The 21,046-nt window shown below is 43.2% G+C and overlaps 1 protein-coding gene across 1 annotated transcript; it reads left to right on the plus strand.

The window, feature by feature from the left end:
* The first annotated feature begins 1,049 nt into the window (after positions 1–1,049).
* Positions 1,050–12,722, plus strand: LOC139073417 (trace amine-associated receptor 9). The gene has a single exon (XM_070557182.1). It carries the CDS (start codon positions 9,000–9,002, stop codon positions 10,044–10,046), a length of 1,047 nt encoding a protein of 348 aa, XP_070413283.1. The 5' UTR covers positions 1,050–8,999; the 3' UTR covers positions 10,047–12,722.
* Positions 12,723–21,046: the final 8,324 nt, after the last annotated feature.

Here is a 21,046-nt window from a genome sequence, read left to right on the forward strand (position 1 = left end):
GCCCTCCCTGACCTTTCACCCATCCTCTTTCAGGTGAATTCTCTGCCTGCTTGGAGCACATTCTCCATCATTTCTTCCTCTTAGGATAACTTTTTCTCCTCTTTTAGTTTTGTTTTGTTTTTGTTTGTTTGTTTCAGTCTTAACTCTGATGATTAAGGCCGTGACTTTCAGCCCACAAGTCAGCTTCATTATCTTTCAAGTAAGTTGTGTTATCATCCAAATGGGCTCCCCAAAGCTCGCCTTGGCATCCAGAACGCTCACTGTGGGCACACAGAAAAGGCCTCCGTGTTACTCCCGTGCACCTTGTATTACAATTTCTAAAACTGCGAGAACTTTACAGGCCATTGATTGGAGTCCTGTCATTTCACACTGGGGGCCATCAAAGTGAACTCATTTGTCCAAAGTCACACAAACTGTGAGTGACAGAGCCAGAACTCAGGACCCAGATTTCTAAGGTCCACCGTCACCTCAGGCTGCTTCAACGGAGGGTAGCACAGCAGGTGAAACAGGACCTTTATAGCGAGATGGACCTGGCACCCAGTCCCAGTCTGCCCTCCCCAGCACTGTGTTCTGGGCCTGCTGCCTGACCTGTCCAGGCTTCCACGGCCTCCCCGGTAAGGAGGCAATGTGGTCAACGTTTAGAAGTTTGATTTGAAGAATGATTAACAAGCAAAGATAATGTTCAATTGTGATGAAAATAAACTCATGAATAGTTCAGCTCTCAAATATTTTCCCATAAGCTCTTTAGAAAGATTTCTTTATCTTAGAGAGATAGTCTTTTGAGACAATATTCCATGGTCTTTACTGATTGAGTCCTGAGGGTGACAAGCCTTGCTGAACACCGAAAGTTCAATGGTTCAAGGGCACCTTCAACAGTAGTCTTTAGACTGGGCCGACTTAGCTGTGGTATTCCTTCAAAGAAAAGGCATTTATGTGCATTCTCCCAAAGCTGGGGCATGGACTTCTATTGTATTTATCCTCTCATTTATTCACTCAACTGACTAAAACAAAACAATGCAGGAACAAAGAAACAAAACAACAGCAACTCCTGTCTGCTTTACTGCCAGTGGAACTTAAGGAGCTCACATGGCATTGGGAGAGACAGACAGACAAAATACAAGTCAATAAACAGACGTGATTAAAACAAGTTCTGATAAGTTCAGTTAAGGTAGGTAAACCAAAGGATAAAACAGAGACACTGACATTAGCTGACAGGGCGATTTTTCTGCGTTGGGGATGTCAAAGCTGAGGCCTGAGGACGACGAGGAGCCGGTTCTAGGCGCCCTCCAAACCTCTGCAGAGTCAGTTTTGGGTGGAGGCACGGTCACCATCTCCCTTTCTCTGAGTCTTCCTAAGTTCCTCCGTGATTCTCAGCTCAGCCTGAGGCACGTGATGGCACACGAGTCTGACACAGCAGGAGGGTCTCAGCGCAGACCTCTGGCTTCTGTGACATTCTTCCGCTGGCCCCTCCTCATTTCCCCCAGCTGCTCCTCCAGCGCCTTCTACCGACACTGCCTTCCTTGTCTCTCTCACCGTGTGGTCCTTCTGCTGTAGATCTGCCCTTGCCTTTCTGACTTACTCTCAGCTGGAACTTGTTGCTCGCCCTGCAGGCTCTTTCTGGTCACTACTCCAGCAGATTCTTCCAAGCTCCAAGTGAGCCCCCAGGGCCAAGCTGCAGGTTGCACACTGCACCAGAGCGGGGACAGACCAATTCTCTGCGAGCAGTTTCTCTTTGATATGACCCAAATGTCTGCTTAATCCCTTCCCTATGTCACCTTTTCTCATCTGGAGGAAATGAGGAAGCAGTGACAAGAAGGTTGCTTGGGTCCCACAAAATCCAAGAAAAGAAAAAGGTGGTGGATGGCACAAAGCAGTAGTCTGCAGTCATATTGTCCTTGAATTGTTTGCTCTTTCAGCTAGTTACTATGATCTTTTTCAACATATCTTTTGAACGATTTTAATTTATTTGTTTGTGTTTAAAGTTTTATCTTTCATTGCATCCTTTCTGAATATGACTAATTGGATTAGCAGATATGTGGGTGGTAATTTGGGAAAAATTCCATATCCAGAAAGGAAGGCAATCTAGACTGAAGAATAAGTGTGTGGGATAGAGCTGAGCACAGGGCCTGGCTGTGTGATCCTGGATAACTGAGGAAACTCACAAAAGGAAAGAATGAACAAGATGAATAAACAGGGCAACTGACCCAAGAAAGAACACAAATAATGTAGTGAACATAAGACATCTGTAAACAATTCTTATTGGTAGTCATAGAGAGATTCAAGCATGAGTTGCAAAGATAGGACAAGTCTAGGCTGCAATCATAAAGATACAATCAAGGCACCAGAGAAAGTGCTCTGAAACGTAACCTATCACTGCCATGCTTCTGTTTATTACTGGGTAAGAGCCAAGAGATCTGACCCTTTCACATAAAATAACTCTAGATTTTGGACATAATCAAAAGGTAGCTGTGAAGGCTCTGGAGGCTGAACATAAGCAAACAGATTTTGGTGGGAAGAACATGCTTAGAGGAAGGCAGGTGTGCAAAATGTAGGTTCCCATTTTCATGGTGTTTAGTCTAGGGCCAAGTTTAGCATGACACTTGGGTTGTCAGGGGAACTCGTAGGAAAACACAATCTTTCTGGCCTGGAGAAACAGAAAACTGGATCCAGGGTAACTGTGGCCATTGGGGAAAGTGTGGGAATCTCAGAAAGGAAACAGCCAGATTGGGGGATCCCTAAATTCTGTCTGCCTTCAGCTCTGGTTGACACTTGGTGGACACATGCATCAAACAGATGAAAACATCTTAGGTAAAGACAATGGATCTGAATTAAGAGAAGCTACCACTATGGATAATACTCATCAGAGAAAATAACAGAATTTGGAATCTCCACAACTTAATATTCATAATGTCCAGAAGGCAATTCAAAACTATCCAACATACAGAGAGCCAGGGAGAGACAGCCTTGATGGTCTAGCAGTTAAAGTTCAGTACATTCCACTTCGGAGGTCCAGGTTTGGTTTCCGGGCATGGAACTACACCGCTCGTCTGTCAGTAGCCATGCTGTGGAGATGGCTCACACAGAAGAACCAGAAGAACTTACAACTATAAACAACTATGTCCCGGGGCTTGTGGGGGGGTGGTGGTGGAGGGGTGCAGCAGAATGGATGGAGGAAAAAAGGAGGATGACAGGCAACAGATGTTAGCTTAGGGAGACTCTTCCCCTAAAAAAAAAGAGAGAGAGAGAGAGAAGAGCCAGAGAAATGGGACACATTCTCAAGAAAAAAGAAAATCAGTTGAGACCAACCCTGAGATGACAAACATGAGCTAGGTGATAAGGATTTTAAAGCAGTTGCTAATAACTCTATCCTCAATGTAGTAGAACAAAATATCCCAGCAAAAGATAAAACATGGAATCTCAGCAGAGAATTGAAAGCAATAAAAACAGAAAGTGAAAATTCTAGAACTCAAAAAAATATAATATTTGAAATAAAATATTGCTATATGGACTTAGCCAAATGAAAGTTACAGATAATGAAGTTGAAGCTAAAGATAGCTCCTTAGAAATGATCCAATATTAAGAACAGTTTGGGGAAAAAAGATTGAAAAACAAGAACATAGCCTCAGAGAGTAGTTAGATAACATCCAATGGTTTCATCTTGTGTAATTGCAGCCCTAGGAAGAAAGGAGAAAGATTATAGAGCAGAAAATAATGAGAAAAAATAAAGGCCAAGTGTTTCTCCCCGTGCCACATTTAGGATTTCTGAATTTCTACAAGTTAAGGCTCTGAGTAATTAAGTATCTTATCACACAGGAGACAGAGCTATGATTTCACTATGAGTTTCCCTAGATTTGAGGTCGATGCTCTTAATTACCCCACTATTCTGCCTTAATAATAGGTGTGTATTAAATAAACAAGTAAAAGAAACTCCGAAAAGCAAAACAATATAATCAATGGTATTTTCAGTGCAATGAATCAAGTTTTACAAGACAAAAAATCACCTAAATCAAGTTTGTGTGATGAAATTGAACTCTTGAAATTAGATCAAAGTGCTATGATAGGTTTATTTTATTTTATCCCTTTAGTGTAGACCTAACCTGTCCAATACATAGCAACTAGCCACATTTTAACTTAAATTAGTTAACAGTAAACTTAAAAATCAGTTTCCCACTCCCACTGACCACATTTCAAGTGTTCAATAAGCACATGTGGCTGGTGGCTATCGTATTGAACAGCGCAGATAATAGGATGTTTCTTTCCTCACAGAAAGTTTTATTGGATAGCTCTGTTCTAGAATACTTGTGATTCAGTGAACTTTCTCTTTTCCCAGAGCCCTGAATCAACAAGGACACCACATTTTGTTTCCTCTGCTCTGAATCTTAAAAAATTGTCTAAGAATATTACAGAGAATCATTAAGATTTTTAAGCAAATGTTTAAAAAGAAGTTTAATAGCACAGACCCAACACTCGGCAGATGATTTCCTTGGTGACCCTCCTCTTAGGGTCGCACTGTGTTCTACTGCTGGCCTCCCACTGCTCTGTGTCCTCGGCTGCCTGACACACTCCTGACTTTTCGGACCCTTCCGTTGTACCAGGACCATCGCCAGTCCTCCCTTCACTCAGTCCAGTGCTCTGTGCCAGGCAAGAATGGATTGACTACGGGTATAATATGATACGAGATATGAGAAATATCTACAACTCCTCACAGTTAAAAGACACTTTCCAGAGAGCTCTTAAAGATGAACTTTGGCTAAGAATTTCCAGCCTCGTGGAAAGTCAAAGAGTGCATAAAGGAGCTGTTCGTCACATCTTGCCAAGGAGGACTGGTGGTATTCCTAAGTCTATGCTCTTCCCAATTAATCACTTACGTCTAGAGCAAATAATTCTATTGCATTGATTAAACGCTAATTCAAAATTTTTTTCGTAAACATAAATGTACCGGATAGTACCAAGTCCCATTTTTAAATTTCACTAGACCAGGGTTCTTGCATTCTATCATATCCTGCTTTTCTTTGTGTTAAAGAATTCATGGGGAGATGTTATTAGGGCAGAAATAGGTTTAGCAACTATTCTGACTTGTCAAATGGTCTCAGAGAGTGGGCTGGTTTGGGGTGGGGATGTGATAGGCAGATGTAAGTATCTTTGCAGATGTTCAATGGATAGCCCTGCTTAAAGGTGGACTGCCACAGTTTTTGTAATGTTTTTCTTTCTTTTTCTCCCCCAAGCCCCCCAGTACATAGTTGTATATTCTAGCTCTGCTATGTATGATGCCACCTCAGCAAGGCTTGATGAGTGGTGCTAGGTCCAAGCCCAGGAACCAAACCGGTGAAACCCTGGGCTGCCAAAGTGGAGCGTGCGAACTTAACCACTTGGCCACGGGGCCGGCCCCAGTGTTTGTAATCTTGATGACTAGAAGTATTTGGAGACCAGAAGCAGACATTGGCTTAAAATACAGAATTCGTTTCCTGTCTCAGGAACCAGAGAATCTTTGGGGCAAATGGGTCTTCATTTTTGAGTGAAAATAAGTAGAACAACAACTATAATTAGCCACTCAGATATACTGTCATCTTATGTTCTCTGTTATTCCCAGAAAAATCCTGAAGTCACCAGATATACAAATGTAGACAGTAAGTGTCATGCTTTGGGAGTGTAAATGGTAGCATCACGTTAAATGGGCCTGCATCAGGAGACCGTTTGCACTGGGAGCCACGATGGAGGGGGAAGGGAGAGGTTGATGGGGCTGGGAACCTGACCTGCTGCTGTGGAGACAGTTCATTCAGCTGACGGGGTGGGGTTTGAGAGGGGCTTGCACAGATGATGAGCGGAAATGCATACACGAAAGCTCCAATATTTCTTTTTGCGTTTTATTATTTTTTTAATTGCAGTAACATTGGATTATAACAATATATAGCTTTCAGACGTACATTGTAATATATTTCGAATTCTGTGTAAATTAAATTACTTCTTGTAAAACATTGGGTCTCTCTTTCCATATTCATCTCTGTGTGAGTATAATTTTTTTCCGAACCGTCTGAGAATACATTGAATACATCATGGCCATTTAGCCCTACATATTTCACTAATTTAACGTCATACTACACTTTGACCAACTGCCATTTTGTCGATTGACCCAGGAATATATTCTATTCCAGGATCACATAGTTCTTTTAGTTGTTTCGCCCTTTAGTCTCATTTCGTCAGTCTTTTAAGACACAGACATTTTTGAAGAATATAGTCTTCCCTTCTCCCACTGTTTGAAAACATAGTGTTTCTCAACTTGGCTTTGTCCGACCTTTCTTCATGATGAGACCCCGTTTATGCCTTCCTGACTGGACCACTATCCACATCATCTTGTGTGCTTCTCAGGGTACCTACCTGGAGGCACCTTTGGCCAGAGGCTGCTGAGGGTGATGTTAATTGTGATCCCCTGGTAAGGTCTTGTTTGATTTCTCCACTCTAGAGCTGCTAGTTTTTCTTTTGCAATTAATAAGCAATCTCTGGGAGATGATGCTTTAAACCACATAAATACCTGGTTATCATCAAAATTCCCCTCCTTTCCCACTAGATTTAGCATCAATTGACGATTCTTGCCTGAATCAATATTAATGTGATGTTTCCAAAATTATGATGTTCCAACTCTAGCACTCTGTCCATGTGTATCAGTCTGCCCTTGGGATTCTACTGGAAGGAAGAGCCCTCCTTTATCTGTCTGTTTGTCTATCTATCACATATTTATCTACCTACCTATGATCTATCATCTATCTATCTATCAATCGATCTATCTTGCTATCATCTTCCATCTATCAATATCTATCATTAATATGGCCTCATGAATTCCCTTTCTTTCAATGGCTTATAATTTTTCACTCTCCCTAATTATTCTGGCACTCAAATTGCCCCTAATTTGACCAGTGGGAATCCGCTCATGTTGGCAACAATGTTCTTACGAAATGCTCCAAAATTTTTTTAATCTCTTCCTTCATTTCTGATATAAAAATATGTTCCAGTTTCTTTCTGTACCTTCCCCGTCCCATCGCCTGGATGAACCATTTCTTTGCGAAGCCCTAGACCCTTTACTGGTGAAGAGCATTAAGCACCAAGGTGTGGGTCTCAGGGGTGCTCATTACCGACAAGTGTCTTTGCTTCTCGGGAAGGGCACGTTTTTAGACATCCATAAGACTGAAGGCTGCTCTTTTAGGGCCAGAGTATGAAGACCCGAGGAAGGGGTCACTCTCCTTTTGACAAGAGCAGCATTACTTGGGCACCAGTGGACTGGGGAGTTCTAAAGCTTGAGGAGACAGCATCCTTTACATAGACACTCAGACTCTCAGGTGGGGCACCATCTTCGGTGGCAATGGTGCAATTCCTTTAGCCAGCTTGAGAGTAACGCAAAAGATGTGGTGGAATTATGAGGAGAGCTGGGGCAGAAGAAGAAAATATGAGCAGGTATCAAACAGTGATTTTATTGGGGAGACTGATGTGTGAGCACATGGATGCTCCCATCTGGGACATTCCAGGAGTAACTGGGAGACATTTACAAAGAGGAGACTTAAGTTTATGCCATCCAACCAGGGAGGGCTTAAGGAAGTATAACTGGGAAGCAAAATAAAAAATGAATTGACTTAAAACTTGCAGAATAGTGAAGCTTGCAAACACCACAGGTGTATACACACACCCCACACATACACAAACCTTTAAAATTTGTAGACTAGGGAAGACTATTACCTGGAGAGTACAGACATATCAATAAAGGATTTCCACGTGCACCCACAATCTTTTTCTAGGATCCTGCACTTTCAACAGAGGCCAGATGTGTGGTGTGTGATAAATGGCAATAAAAGTAGTCCAGTCTGTAGTTGAAAGATTAAGATTTAGGTCCAAGGTTGCATCTTTTTCATACTTAAATGAAGTAAAGATTAATTATTCACTATTCTGTGGTGAACTCTGTGAACCATCTTAAGATTGTGTGCCTCAGTATAAAAAGAAACCTCAAGTACCTACAGAAGCCAATTTGATCCCTGTTTGAACCCTGGATGACTTGGCAGGAATCATTTCCTTCCAGAAACGTGGTTAATCGAGAAACTCCCCTCCAGACCATCCCAGGTGTCGCCTACTCCTCTGAGGGAGTTTTAAAACTAGACCATTTTTTAAGGATGGGATGATAAGGGGCTCGGTGAGTTGCTGCTTATTCTAATCCATCTTATTGATTTTAGACAACTCAAACTGGCCATTAGCGTGGAATATACGTACACGCTGATTATATTAGCATCAATTTGACAACAATAGTTCTTCAAATCACCCCAAGCTGTCCAAACCTGGAATGAATATAAAAAGAAAAAACAGAAACTCCTAAAAGATCCGCAATATAAGAAATATGCTCCCCAATTAAGTTTCTCAAGCTGTTATAAGTAAATGTTTCCTCGGTCTTCACACTCTATACTATAGGGATTTTTGAGGTTATAATTTGAAGGAGATATAATTTATTTCTTCCTTCTTGAAAAAAATGAAGTACAGTTTGTCACTGCTGTCAAAGCAGCTGCTCAAGGGAGAGTACTTGGTACATAAAGCTCAGTCTTAGGTGGCCTAATTAGTTCTCGACTTGGGTGGTTACAGGTGAGGTTTCAGAAGGTAAAGAAACACAAAAAAGGAATTTTCTAACGATTAGCCAATTACATTCTATAACATAGATAATGATAATATAAATGATTGGACTAAGTGTATTGCCAGCCATTTATTTGGTACTAAATTTGACTATAATTTTAATGGCTTTCTGCCACAAGTTCCCACTCTAAATATATTAAAAACTTGGGAATCCTTTTTGGAAAGACCAAGGTGTTATAAGTTTATGCCAAAAAATAAAAGGTAGAAAATTTCCTGACTTTCATTTTAACCAGAGATTTTTTTCTCTTCCAGAAACCTTTGAAATCGCCATCTCTTTCTTGTTTTGAATTGCCGCAATAGGGAATTTGAGAATTTTAAAATAATCAGTCAAGAAGGCGATGGCGGACACTTTCTCCCAAGCTGCAGCTGTGGAGCTCTGCTACGAGAACGTGAATGGATCCTGCGTGAAAACCCCTTACTCGCCAGGGCCCCGAGCAGTTCTGTACGCCGTCCTCGGTGTGGGGGCCCTGCTGGCCGTGCTGGGAAACTTACTGGTCATTATTGCCATCCTCCACTTCAAACAGCTGCACACACCTACCAACTTCCTGATCGCGTCCCTGGCCTGCGCTGACTTCTTGGTGGGGGTGACAGTGATGCCCTTCAGCGCCGTGAGGTCTGTGGAGAGCTGCTGGTACTTTGGGGAGAGCTACTGTACATTTCACACGTGCTTTGATACTTCCTTCTGCTTTGCTTCTTTGTTTCACTTATGCTGCATCTCTGTCGATAGATACATTGCTGTTACTGAGCCTCTGACCTATCCAGCCAGGTTTACTGTCTCCGTGTCGGGAATATGCATTATTCTCTCTTGGTTCTGTTCGCTCACATACAGCTTCTCTGTCTTTTACACGGGGGCCAATGGAGAAGGCATCGAGGAGCTAGTAGCTGCTCTCACCTGTGTAGGGGGCTGTCAGGCTCCACTGAATCAAAACTGGGTGCTCCTGTGTTTCCTTCTCTTCTTTACGCCCACCGTTGCCATGGTGCTTATATATGGTAAGATATTTTTGGTGGCTAAACATCAGGCTAGGAAGATAGAAAGTGCAGCCAGCCAAGCTCAGTCGTCTTCCGAGAGTTACAAGGAAAGAGTCGCAAAGAGAGAGAGAAAAGCTGCTAAGACGTTGGGTATTGCTATGGCAGCGTTTCTTGTCTCTTGGCTACCGTACATTATTGATGCCATGATTGATGCTTATATGAACTTTATAACTCCTCCCTATGTTTATGAGATTTTAGTGTGGTGTGTTTATTATAATTCTGCTATGAACCCCTTGATATATGCTTTCTTTTACCCGTGGTTTCGGAAGGCAGTAAAACTTATTGTAACTGGCAAAGTCTTAAGGAGTGATTCATCAATTATTAATCTGTTTTCTGAGGAAGCAGATATAGATTGAGAAGATTACTGCAGGGATTTCAAAACCAACGTGGAATGAAGGTCAAGCTCAACATTGACCACTTGGCTCTAGAGGGTCAAGTGTCATCATTTGCCAACTCGGAGGATGTTTGATCTGAAGCATTGGTCATCTACATCTATCTTGGCACTTTTTCAAATTTAGTGAGTGATAAATAAGATTTGCTGATTATTTCCCATTTAGTATTCTTCTATGTTTTTTTGATTCTCTACCTTTTTCTCTGAAATTTCTCCTTGTTTCTTCAAATAATTTTAAGTTTTGTACTTTCTTCCGTATTTGTTACCAATATTCAGTTGTTCAAAATACACAGGGGGGGAAATGCTCCTGTGTAACTTGTAAGTTAGATTCTTTGGGGACAAAAATCCTCTTTAAGGTATGTTTTGTTTGAGAGGTAAGCACAAGATTATAAATTCTTGCAAATTTTTTTAATCTAAAGGACTTTATAGAGAGCTGTCATGTGGAACTTCCCTCAGCTTATAGATTGGAGAACACTGGCGCTCTTGTGGTTTTGAACACTAGCAATGCTTCCTCTCCATCTCATAGTCACTGTTTCACAAGGAACACGTATGGTGATTACACGGTTACACACTATGTCTACTTTTGGAGAACATAATTTATTATGGTCAAATGAGCATGTAGACAGAAAGATGGCTTCTGTATTCCTTTTTAGTAATTTGAAATAAAATAAGAATTTTATAAAAAGGTTAATTCGAATTCACATTTTTTAACTTTTGAATTCTTTCTTTGTACTGTACTGTATTTGGCATTTGAAACATAAAGTCGAGTGACTCCAACATAGCCAAGGACTATTTCAAAATAGCAATTACTCAAAGTCGTGTTATATACTCTAGAAATAGTTTCAGTTTTCTCATCTGATGACAGTTCTTACTCACATGAATTTTAATTCATTTTAATTAAAAATATATGTTGAGTGTTTTAAGATAGAGTAAACATTTGAAAAAGATACTAATAATAGGGTGATTTGCCTTCTCAAATCTTGGAAGCATAGCCTTAAATCTCTGTTTAGCTGGCTCATTTTAGACTATTCTATGACAAGCTTGTTTCACAAAATGTAAAGAAGAGGTAAATGGAGTTACATAAATGTTACATGTTACATATTTTATATGTGAACCAGTTTGGAAAGATTTTATTTCCAAAGCTTAAGCTGTTTCATATTTGTACATTAATGCCTTCATTGAGAATATTTAGGAGAAAAAATGTTGAAGATAAAAGAGAATGAAAGGAATCTAAAAGTCTTCGTAGCAGAATGCGTGTTTGTGATTCATGTCAAGGAACAGGTCTGCGAACCACCTTACAAATGTCACAATCAAGGTCCCCCACTCTCACTCCGGGAGAAGAGCTCAAAGCCTGTGTCCCTTTGACAGTGAGGCAGCAGTGTTGCCATCACAGAAGTGTGCGTTCCTTCCCTCATTCGCAGGTGTGAACTTATGCTGACAATCATAAATAATGAGGAAATCATTCAGGGGACTTAAAAAATATACATACTATTCTGCTACCTTGCACTGTGTAGGGTGTAATCTTTAGATGAATTGACTGCAGAGATAAATCCTGTCCAGAGATGTATGCGAGCTCTCTTTCACATCAGTAAGTGCAGAATGCACTTCACATTTACTCTTTCTTATTTATTTTTCTATTCTCCTTGCAGTCCTTCATAAAGGAAGCCTTTTGATAAAAAAAAAAACTTGTTTATTTTCCCCAAAACTAACTAGACGATGACTATAGCACCACGCCTCTCTTCTGCATCTCATGTTTATACAAATTTTCTGTTAACTCCTTGGCTAGCTGCACATCAAACTGCTGTGTACTTTTTATTTGCTGGTAACTGTTTGTCCACGTTGTTTCAATACCTAGGACAGTGCTGTGCACTTAGTAAATCCCTAAGATAGTTTTTAAGCAAATAAATGAGTAATTCTTCTTTATTTTCACCCATCAAATAACTGTTAGTCTTTTACATTAAGAAAAAACAAGCTGCCTTGGGGCCAGGCTGTGGCCTAGTGGTGAAGTTCAGTGGGCTCTGCTTCAGCAGCCTGGGCTCAGCGCTGGTGCAGGCCTACACCACTCGTCAGCAGCCATGCTCTGGCAGCGACCCACTTATAAAATAGAGGAAGATTGACACAGATGTTAGCTCGGGGTGAACCTTCCTCAGCAAAGAAAAGAAAAGCCTGCCTCATTCGTCATTTGGTTTTCTAAAATAGAAAAGTTCTAATAATCACTGTTTAGGAGAAAATCCAGCTTTAGGCTATGGACAGGGTTTGTCTAACCCAATCACTAAAAAGTAATTTTATATTTAATGAGAAAAAGTGCTGGAACACGTAAACTTTTGTAATATTGAGTCTCTTTACCTGAAGAGAGTGCACACGAGGTGACACATCAGAGACTTCCTGCAAGGACTGTAAGTGTCAAGTTCCTTTTGGAAACACGCACCTTCTTTCATCCGCAGAGGCTACACCGTGTCCAAGTCCAGACTGAGGTCCCAGAGCCAGGCCATCCGGGTTTGAATCCCGTCTCTACCGTTGACTAGCTTCCACCGTGGTCAAGTCCTTACCCTTTGTCTAGCTCGGCTGCTCACCTGTAACGTGGAAATGACAGCAGCATTCTCACTGAGGTTCTGTGCAAGACAACAGTGACTCAAAACAGGTCTGTGGGTTTTGGAGCCCAGAGAGCTGATAAATAAACCACCAGATCACAGAATACTGTTTGCTTCACACTTTGTAAATGTTCGCAGTAGAAGGAAAATTATTAGGATGTTTTGTTTGAGACACTTTCACAACATGCCTTTATCAGGTGGATTCTGTGAAGTCGCACCATCTAGCCTTTTATCCAAAAGGGCCACTTGGCTGTTGTACACAGAGTTGGAAAAACATGTTATTTCATAATTAGAACTTAGAGTTCAGGAAGAGCTGCAGGGTTCTGTGGGAAGAGGCGCTCAGCTGATTCAGAAAGCGACATGAGTTCAAAAGTCAATCTCTGCGCTAATCATTTCACAGTACACAGAAGTCAAACCATTGTGCTGTCCGCCTTAGACTTATGCAGTGACGTGTGTCAGTTATTTCTAAATAAACTGGAAAAAAAAGTAAGTCCTTCCTGGAGTGGTAATAACTCTAAGTTTCCATAAGTGGAAGAGACAGCAGAAATCCAGTTATACAAACTAAAAATTACATATATCTACATAAATAAAAGGACATTTGAATAAACCTGCCTGTGCTACATTCTTATATGTGGATTTTCAGAATTAATGTTTGTTTTTCTTATTGTTACTATTAATTGTAGGAATTATTGATGAGGAAACAAGCTCCAGAGAGACTGCGTGCGCCACATGCTGGGGTTGCATGTTTAGACCCATGTCCGTCTGTCTTCAAAGCCAATGCTTTACTGCCATTGTGGACCAGTCAGAAACCAACAAAAATGAAAATGCATGGTCTATCTTCCCAGTCTGACATAGGAGCTGACACTTATACTTTGTTCGCACACACTCACACACACTTACACACACATGTTAACGGTTGTAGGAATAAGCACTCAATTGTGTCTAATGGCAAAAGGCAATGTTGCACCAGTTTCTAAGGGCAATTTCAGTCTGAGGACTACAGACCACTTTAAAGATGAGACTATACAAGGCTCCTGTTATGACTTATCTTGGTTAAATTTATGAGGCATGCAAAATCCACCTGGGACTCCTCACCTGCCCTGTCTCTACTTTCTCCCCTCTCCTAGGAGCTCCTTGGCATCACTGGCTGTGGTCAACTTACTTGCGCTGTGTCCTTTCCCACCTTTACTATGAACTGCTAAACAATAACTATTGGAGGAATGAGTTAAATTGTTCGTATGGACACATTAACAATAAAGCTCACCCATCTCAGAGGGTTTCCCTTTGACTTGGTAGTAAATGAAGGCATTAGAGAAATTTTAGGGGAAATTCCAAAAGAAGTACTTTACAAAAAGAATAAAATACTAAGAGTGAACTTTCTAGAAAGCAAGATTTCTTCAGGTGGGATAAGTTCCTAGTGCCATTCAATTAGTACCAGTTAGACAAAACCAAAGGTTCACCTTGTACATCAATTATACTTCAATAAAAAAAATGTTTAAAACACCAAAGTTCCTCCTATTGGGAAGATTTTCCCTCTCCACTCTCATCCAAGGCCAATACTGAGGAAGTTGGTAACGCAACTGCTGCCCATTTTTGGTTTGAACCCACACACGGAGACAGCCTATCTGAAAGTCAGGCTAGAGCTTTTCCTCCTCTTCAGGTTGCTGAAGTGTGAGATGGAGGGTGCTGGTGCAACTGTGGTGGGTAATGGGCTCTGGGCTCATGCCCTCTGCCCTGGCTCAGGCTTGGTCCCAGGTGCATCATTTCCATTTTGCAAGGAATTCTGCTGGACCCACCCAACTTTAAGACTTGGAAAATCCAACAAGACCCACTTCATGATGGGCAGTTAAAGACACATGATCACTTGATGTCACATGGGCAAATTGTCCATCATGACCTGGGCTCAGTAGCACACAAAAAGCCATCTTCAAAAGGCGTTTTATCCTCCACTGTGAATCGCATGGCCTTGCTCCAGAATCCTGAGGAGTGCATTGTGTTTCTCCCACCGAAGCCTCCCGTTGTATCTACACTGCATCTTTTTCCTCTACTAACAGCTCCAGCACCCCAAGGTCACTAAATTTATGGCAATTATACTGCAGCCCAGACCCATTGCAGAGCCTTCTCCTGCTCCAAGCCCCAACAAAACTGGCAGACTTCTTTGTTACCCAGTAAATGGACCAGAGCAGCATTCCTGAGTGTGGAGTGTGTTGTTTCCGGCTCCTGAACAATCTACCAGGTATTGTGCTTCCTTCTTTGCCATACAGGATACAAGATGTCATCAATTGTCTTGGACTGGGATGAGACATCCCTGATTACTTTAATGAAACAGAGGGTCCCTGAGTCTTCCTAGGCCTTATCTCCAAACTTCTAGGAAGCATGTATCTGACCAAGGCTAGGGACCAGGTGTCTACTGTGCTAGGTACCACTCGCTCATCCTGCCCGATCAATATTAGGCCATCAATGTAATGAATCATGTGATCTTCCATAGGATGCCCAGCTGGTCCTGACCCCTTTCTTGAAGGAGGAGCCAAGCAGTATCTTTCTGGATCTGTGCAAAGACGCAGTAAAGAATAAGGGTATCATTTTGAAGGTGGTAATAAATCATATCAAGGTAGAGAACAGATTTTGGTTGAGAACATATAAAACTTATTGAAAATGTTGGTCCAAATCTGGGGGGCCATCAGGCTGCCGTATGAGGCAGAGTTTCCCCAATGGCATGATAATGTGTTGCAAACGTGGTTAAGCTGCCTGCAGACACTGATCCATTCAGCAACCATAGGGTGTTATTCAGTCCATGGTAACGGGACATAGAAAACAAGTACACCTGTGCACCTGTACACCTGTGCACCTGTGCACCTGTGCACCTGTACACCTGTGCACCATTCAGCACTCAGGGAAGTCAGTGGGCCCAAGGTGGCCGATGCTGTTTGGCCAGTAGACTCAGGCCACAAGCAGCTTCACCAAGGCTCTTCTGATGTTGGCCAAACTGAGTGGCGTCTACAGTGTGCTGTCTACAGGTGGCAAGTACCATGAACAACACCCAGCACTTTCCCCACTCCCACATCTTACTGAGAAAGGCTAATTTCTTAACCTGTTGTGTGGCTGGCTGAGTGTTTGGATTATTCATCCCTCCATCACACCCCTTGCTATGTGACTTTGCTGCTCTTCCCACTTGAGGCAAAGGGAGAGCAGGAGTGACGGTGTGCCGGTTCTAAGTCTGGGCCTTAAGAGGCCTTACCATTCCTGCTTGCTCTCTTGGACCTCTGCTGTCACCATGAGGACGCGCTCTGGGAGCCCACTGCTCAAGGCAGCCAGAGACACATGAAGCCTTGCTGCACAGAACCAGACCCCATTCCCCTTCCCCAGCTGCTGCAGCCTGAGGTGCAGTCAGCCCAGCACAACCTCAAGAGGCGTGAGAAAGAAATGCTTCATGTCGTATGCAGTTGAGAATTTGTGGGTGCTTGTTACACGCAACAGGTAACGGGTGAACACTGTTCTGTATTCTTATTACACCAAAGCGAAGAATGGCAGCAGACACAGTTCCGCAGTTGAGGCAGACTTGCCTCAAGACTGTTGCAGTAGAGAGAGGCCAGAACTCAGCCTGTGTCCAACTCCACTGACACAAAGGGCGGGAGGGTTTTTATCTGCTGCGGGGAATGGAGGGAGGGTTTGTAGCCCACCTTTGTTTGCTAACTGGCCTTACCCAAAGGAGAAGGACACTTCCTCATATCTTCATGACAGGAGGCAGTTCTATAACTTGGAATAAGGCAGCTCTGAAGCTGGGCTCCCACCCTTCCACATTTCAGAGACGGCTCTCTGGTCCTTGAGATAGGCAGGCCTGGGTTGCAAAACTGGCAAGAAGTTTTCAAAAGACATATCTCAAAGGGGCAGAGAAAGAACTTCCAAGTTTTCTGAAGTTAATGCTCTCAGAAAAGGGAGCTGAGGGGCCTAGAGTCAGGAGGAAGCCTGTCCACAGTTTAGTCAAGCTGAGGGGACAGTTAAGGCATCTTGGTCAGTTGTAATGAATACATAATGCAAAGCAAAGGTGTCATTTTCACTAAGGTCCTGTATTGACATCCCAGGTCACCTCCAGCTTACCCCGTTGTGAAATGTCTTAGTCAGCTCAGGCTGCCGCAAAATCTACCATGGACTGGGTGGCTTACAAACAACAGAAATTTGTTGCTCACGGTTCTGGAGGTTGGGAAGACCACGATCAAGATGCCAGCAGATTTGGGTCTGGCAAGGGGCTACTTCCTGGTTCATAAATAGCTATCTTTCTTTTTTTTTTTAAAGATTGGCACCTGAGCTAACATCTGTTGCCAACTTTTTTTTTTTTTCTTCTTCTTCTTCTTCTCCCCAAAGCTCCCCAGTGCATAGTTGTATATTCCAGTTGTAGGTCCTTCTGGTTGTGCTGTTTGGGACTCCGCCTCAGCATGGCTTGATGAGCAGTGCCATGTCCACGCCCAGGATCCGAACCAGCAAAACCCTGGACCACCAAAGTGGAGGGCGTGAACTTAACCACTGGGCCATGGGGTCAGCCCCCATAAACAGCTATCTTTTGCTTTGTGCTCACATGGCAGAAGGGCAGGGGACCTCCCAGGGCCTCTTCTATAACGGCACCAGTCTCATTCATGAGGGCTTCACCCTCAGGATCTAATCACCTTCTAAAGGCCCTGCCTCTAAATACCATCATATTGGAGATTAGGTCTCAACATAAGAAATTTGAGGGGATACAAACATTCAGTGTATTGCAATAGGTCACCATGTGTAATGAAGTGAAAAAGACTGGGGAGCACAGACTCCAACCTAGGAGGGAATAATTCCTTTCCCAGAAGGAAATAACAGGCTCTGGTGTGGAGGTGTCCACACATCCCATAGTGATTCAAAGGCTTACTCTCTTCATCATGTGATGAGGTTGGAGGTTGGGTTTACATACACGTCTGCCATCAGCAACTGCTGTCTTCTCACTGAACTTGTCAGTGGAGCAAACTTCTTTGTTTATGGGCTGACATTTCTGGCCATAATTGAACCAGGAAGTAGAGTTAAGAGGTGATTTAGAAGGAAGATAGTTTACAATAGAAAAAAGGCAAATAACGTGAAAGATCATCTACTAGCTCCCAACTCAATAAATTTTGTTTATAGCCTTCTATACATTTCGTATTGAATTGAATATTCTAATAGAAAACACAAAAGAAGTAAATACTGCTTCCTATTGCATCATCTATTGTTATCAGTGCCTGAATCACTTGTTGGTGCCCATTAGAGACCCAGATTCCAGACTTCCACCCAGGACCTCCCATCACCATCTGCCGATAAATAAGCATTTGAGCAGAAGATTTGAACAGAAAGGACACCAAAAGTTGTACTTGTCTTTGTCAAAGTACTCTATAAAATTATTTCTTCTGGAATATTTCATTCTTCAGTTGTTGATTTTATTGGCTGTATTTTAATGTCATATTATGTCATAGGTTTTAGATTTTTGTTGAGCCTTCTTACTTTGGAAAGGGTGGATTTGTTTAGTTTGTATTTCTTTCTCTTTTATCCTCCCCCAACCAAAAACACACATTATGTGCCTGGGAGTTCTGAGCTGTCTCCATCCAGCCCTAAAGATCTCCAGACACAATCACGCTCCACGCTAGTGCTTTGGGTTCCTGCTGTGCTGTCAGATGGGAAATGTCACTGGTCCAGGCCGTTAGCCATGGGCAGCTCAGCTGAGTTCCTGGATGTGAATCCATATCTGTGTCCTTGTTTCCCCCGAGGCTAGCAGCTTTCTAAAAGCCAAAGTCCCAGGTGGAATTGGGACAAAGTCATTTAGTTTCAGCATCCTTGCACGTGTGCTTCGAGGCGAGGAGCCTCACCCCAGCCCCTGGCCTCACGCCGTGAGCTGTGCACGAGTTCCTGTGTGCAGTGAGCACTTTTAGTCCCCTTTACAGGAGTCAAGCCCTGGATTCCAGTGCTGCTTCCGGACCTGGGAGCCTCTAGGTCCTCCTTGTAGCCCTGCTCGCATTTGGCCTTCCTGTCTCTTTCTTCGTGCACAGAGAAGATCATCTCCCTTATGAACTTTGCTCTATCTCCTCCCCATTAATAAATATCCTGCCCTGTCCATGGGTTTGGAGCACAGGGGTTGAGGAAGGAACTAACTGAGCCATCTTGACTGAAAGTCCCAACGAAATCTTCATCTTGTCTGGAAGTAAAGGTGGAAGAGATAAAATGTGTTTTATCGAATTGCATGTATTTTCTAATCTTACTGTTTTACTTGAGCAAGATTTTTGGTCTGAAAAGGTAAGAACCTGGAGGTTTTGTTTCCAGTTTGTCTCTCCAGACAAGCGGTGCTCTTCCTTCTAACTTTACAGATCTGCTGGCACCACGATTTGGAGGCAGGCACCTCACAGCAGCAGCAGGAGCAGCGGGACCCCATCCTCCACGGATCACACTTCAGCAGAAGTAGGTAGATGCTTGTGGTGGGCAGAATAACGGCCCCCCAATGATGTCCACGTGCTAATACCCAGAACCTGTGAATCTGTTACCCTCCCTGGCAAAAGGGACTTTGCAGGTGTGGCTCAATTAAGGATCTTGAGATGGGAGAGTAGCCTGGATTACCCAGGTGTGCCCAATGTAATCACAAGGCTCAGTAAAAGCGGAAGAGAGGGGGCAAGCCCCGTGGCCGAGTGGTTAAGTTCGCACACTCTGCTTCGGCCCAGGGTTTCGCTGGTTCAGATCCTGGGCGCGAACTTGGTGCCGCCCATCAGGCCACGTTGAGGCGGCGTCCCATATGCCACGACTAGAAGGACCTGCAACTAAGATATACAACTATGTACCAGGGGGGATTTGGGGAGATAAAGCAGGAAAAAAAAAAAAAAAAGCTGAAGAGGGAGAGGAGAGAGTCAGGGTCAGAGTCAGAGAGCTATGAGGATGCTGTGCTGTGGGTTATACACGTGGAGGAAGGGACTGCGAGCTAAGGAATGCAGGTGGCCTCTGGGAGTGGGAAAAGGCAGGAAACAGTCTCCAAAAGAGCCTCCCGAGGGATGGCAGCCGTGTCGCTGCCTTGCTGTGAGTCACTGAGACCCACGCAGTTTCTGACCTCCAGAAGTGTGAGATAATGAATCTGTGCTGCTTTAAGCCACTGTTTGTGGCAATGTGTTACAGCAGCAACAGGAAACTAATACAATGTCATGATCCCAAGGTAGGCCCCCCACCTCTGACTGCGGACACCTCAGTCAGCCGGGGCTCAGCCGTCGAATGACCCCAGAGACCGTTACCCACTCAGCAGCACTCAGAGACTTTGCTTTCCTAACACAGGGCTGCTCAAGGCCCTTTGGCTTTAAGAAAGCCTCCCTATTTCTACTCACTGGAACCTAATCTCCCAGAGCCAAGAGCTGTGCTCATCTGCTTCCCTGCGTGGTGGTAAAACCTTTCCAACCAGAGCTCAGTCTTTCGTCTCATATTCTCCATTGCTTTTCCTTTAGCATTCCAGAATAAAATCATTAATAAACCAAATCAAAACAAAACAAAAAACGGCAACGTGCTCGTTCCCCGATTCCAAGTCTCCCGCTTAAGGCTGCATGCCTCTTTTCCTCTTTACAGTTGGCTTATTAAATACCAGTCTTTGCCCATGGTCTCTTCTGCCTTCCCTACCCATTCCCAGTCATTCTCAATCCACTGCAACTGCATTCTCTCTCCAACATCCCGACAGAAGAAGTGCAATCATGCTCATCAGTGATTTAGCTGTTAATGCCAACAAGCAATTCTCAGTTTACTTAACTTGACCCATCGTCAACATCTGACACTCCTGGGATGCCTCCTTCATGAACCTCTTTCATCCCATGGGGCCTGGGGGACCACGCTTTCCTGGTTTTTCCATCTGCGTTTCTGTCTACTCTTCCCTTTGCAGGCATGACTTTGAAGATGGTGCACCTCCAGTTCCTTCTATGTTCACTGTACCCTCTCTATTCCAGTGAACACATACTGAGTGAGCATCTGACCCATTGTAGGCATTCCGGCAGGTGTGCACCAGGCAATCACATTCACTCCTACAGCCTCAAAACACCAGTCACTCAGGATCCCAGATGATTATATCCGGCACAATTTCTTTCCGGAACTGAAAATTTATGGGCTGAACTACCCACTGCAGAGTTCCAGTTTCATGTCCCTCTGACCAACCCTAACCTAACCCATCATCTTTCCTTCCCAAATGTACTCTTTCTCCCATATACCTTATCTTTCTTGTTGGCAAGCTAAAAACCTGGGAAGCATCCTCGATTCCGGGCTCCATCATGCAGCCCTAAACCTCTACATCCTTTCAGTCTTTAAACCGTGTATTTCATATTTTCAGAAAATAGGGAGGCAAGGCTACTGAGTAAGAGTGGGGTGAAAT

This window comes from Equus przewalskii, chromosome 9 (genome assembly GCF_037783145.1).
Source record: "Equus przewalskii isolate Varuska chromosome 9, EquPr2, whole genome shotgun sequence".
Taxonomy (NCBI): Eukaryota; Metazoa; Chordata; class Mammalia; order Perissodactyla; family Equidae; genus Equus; species Equus przewalskii.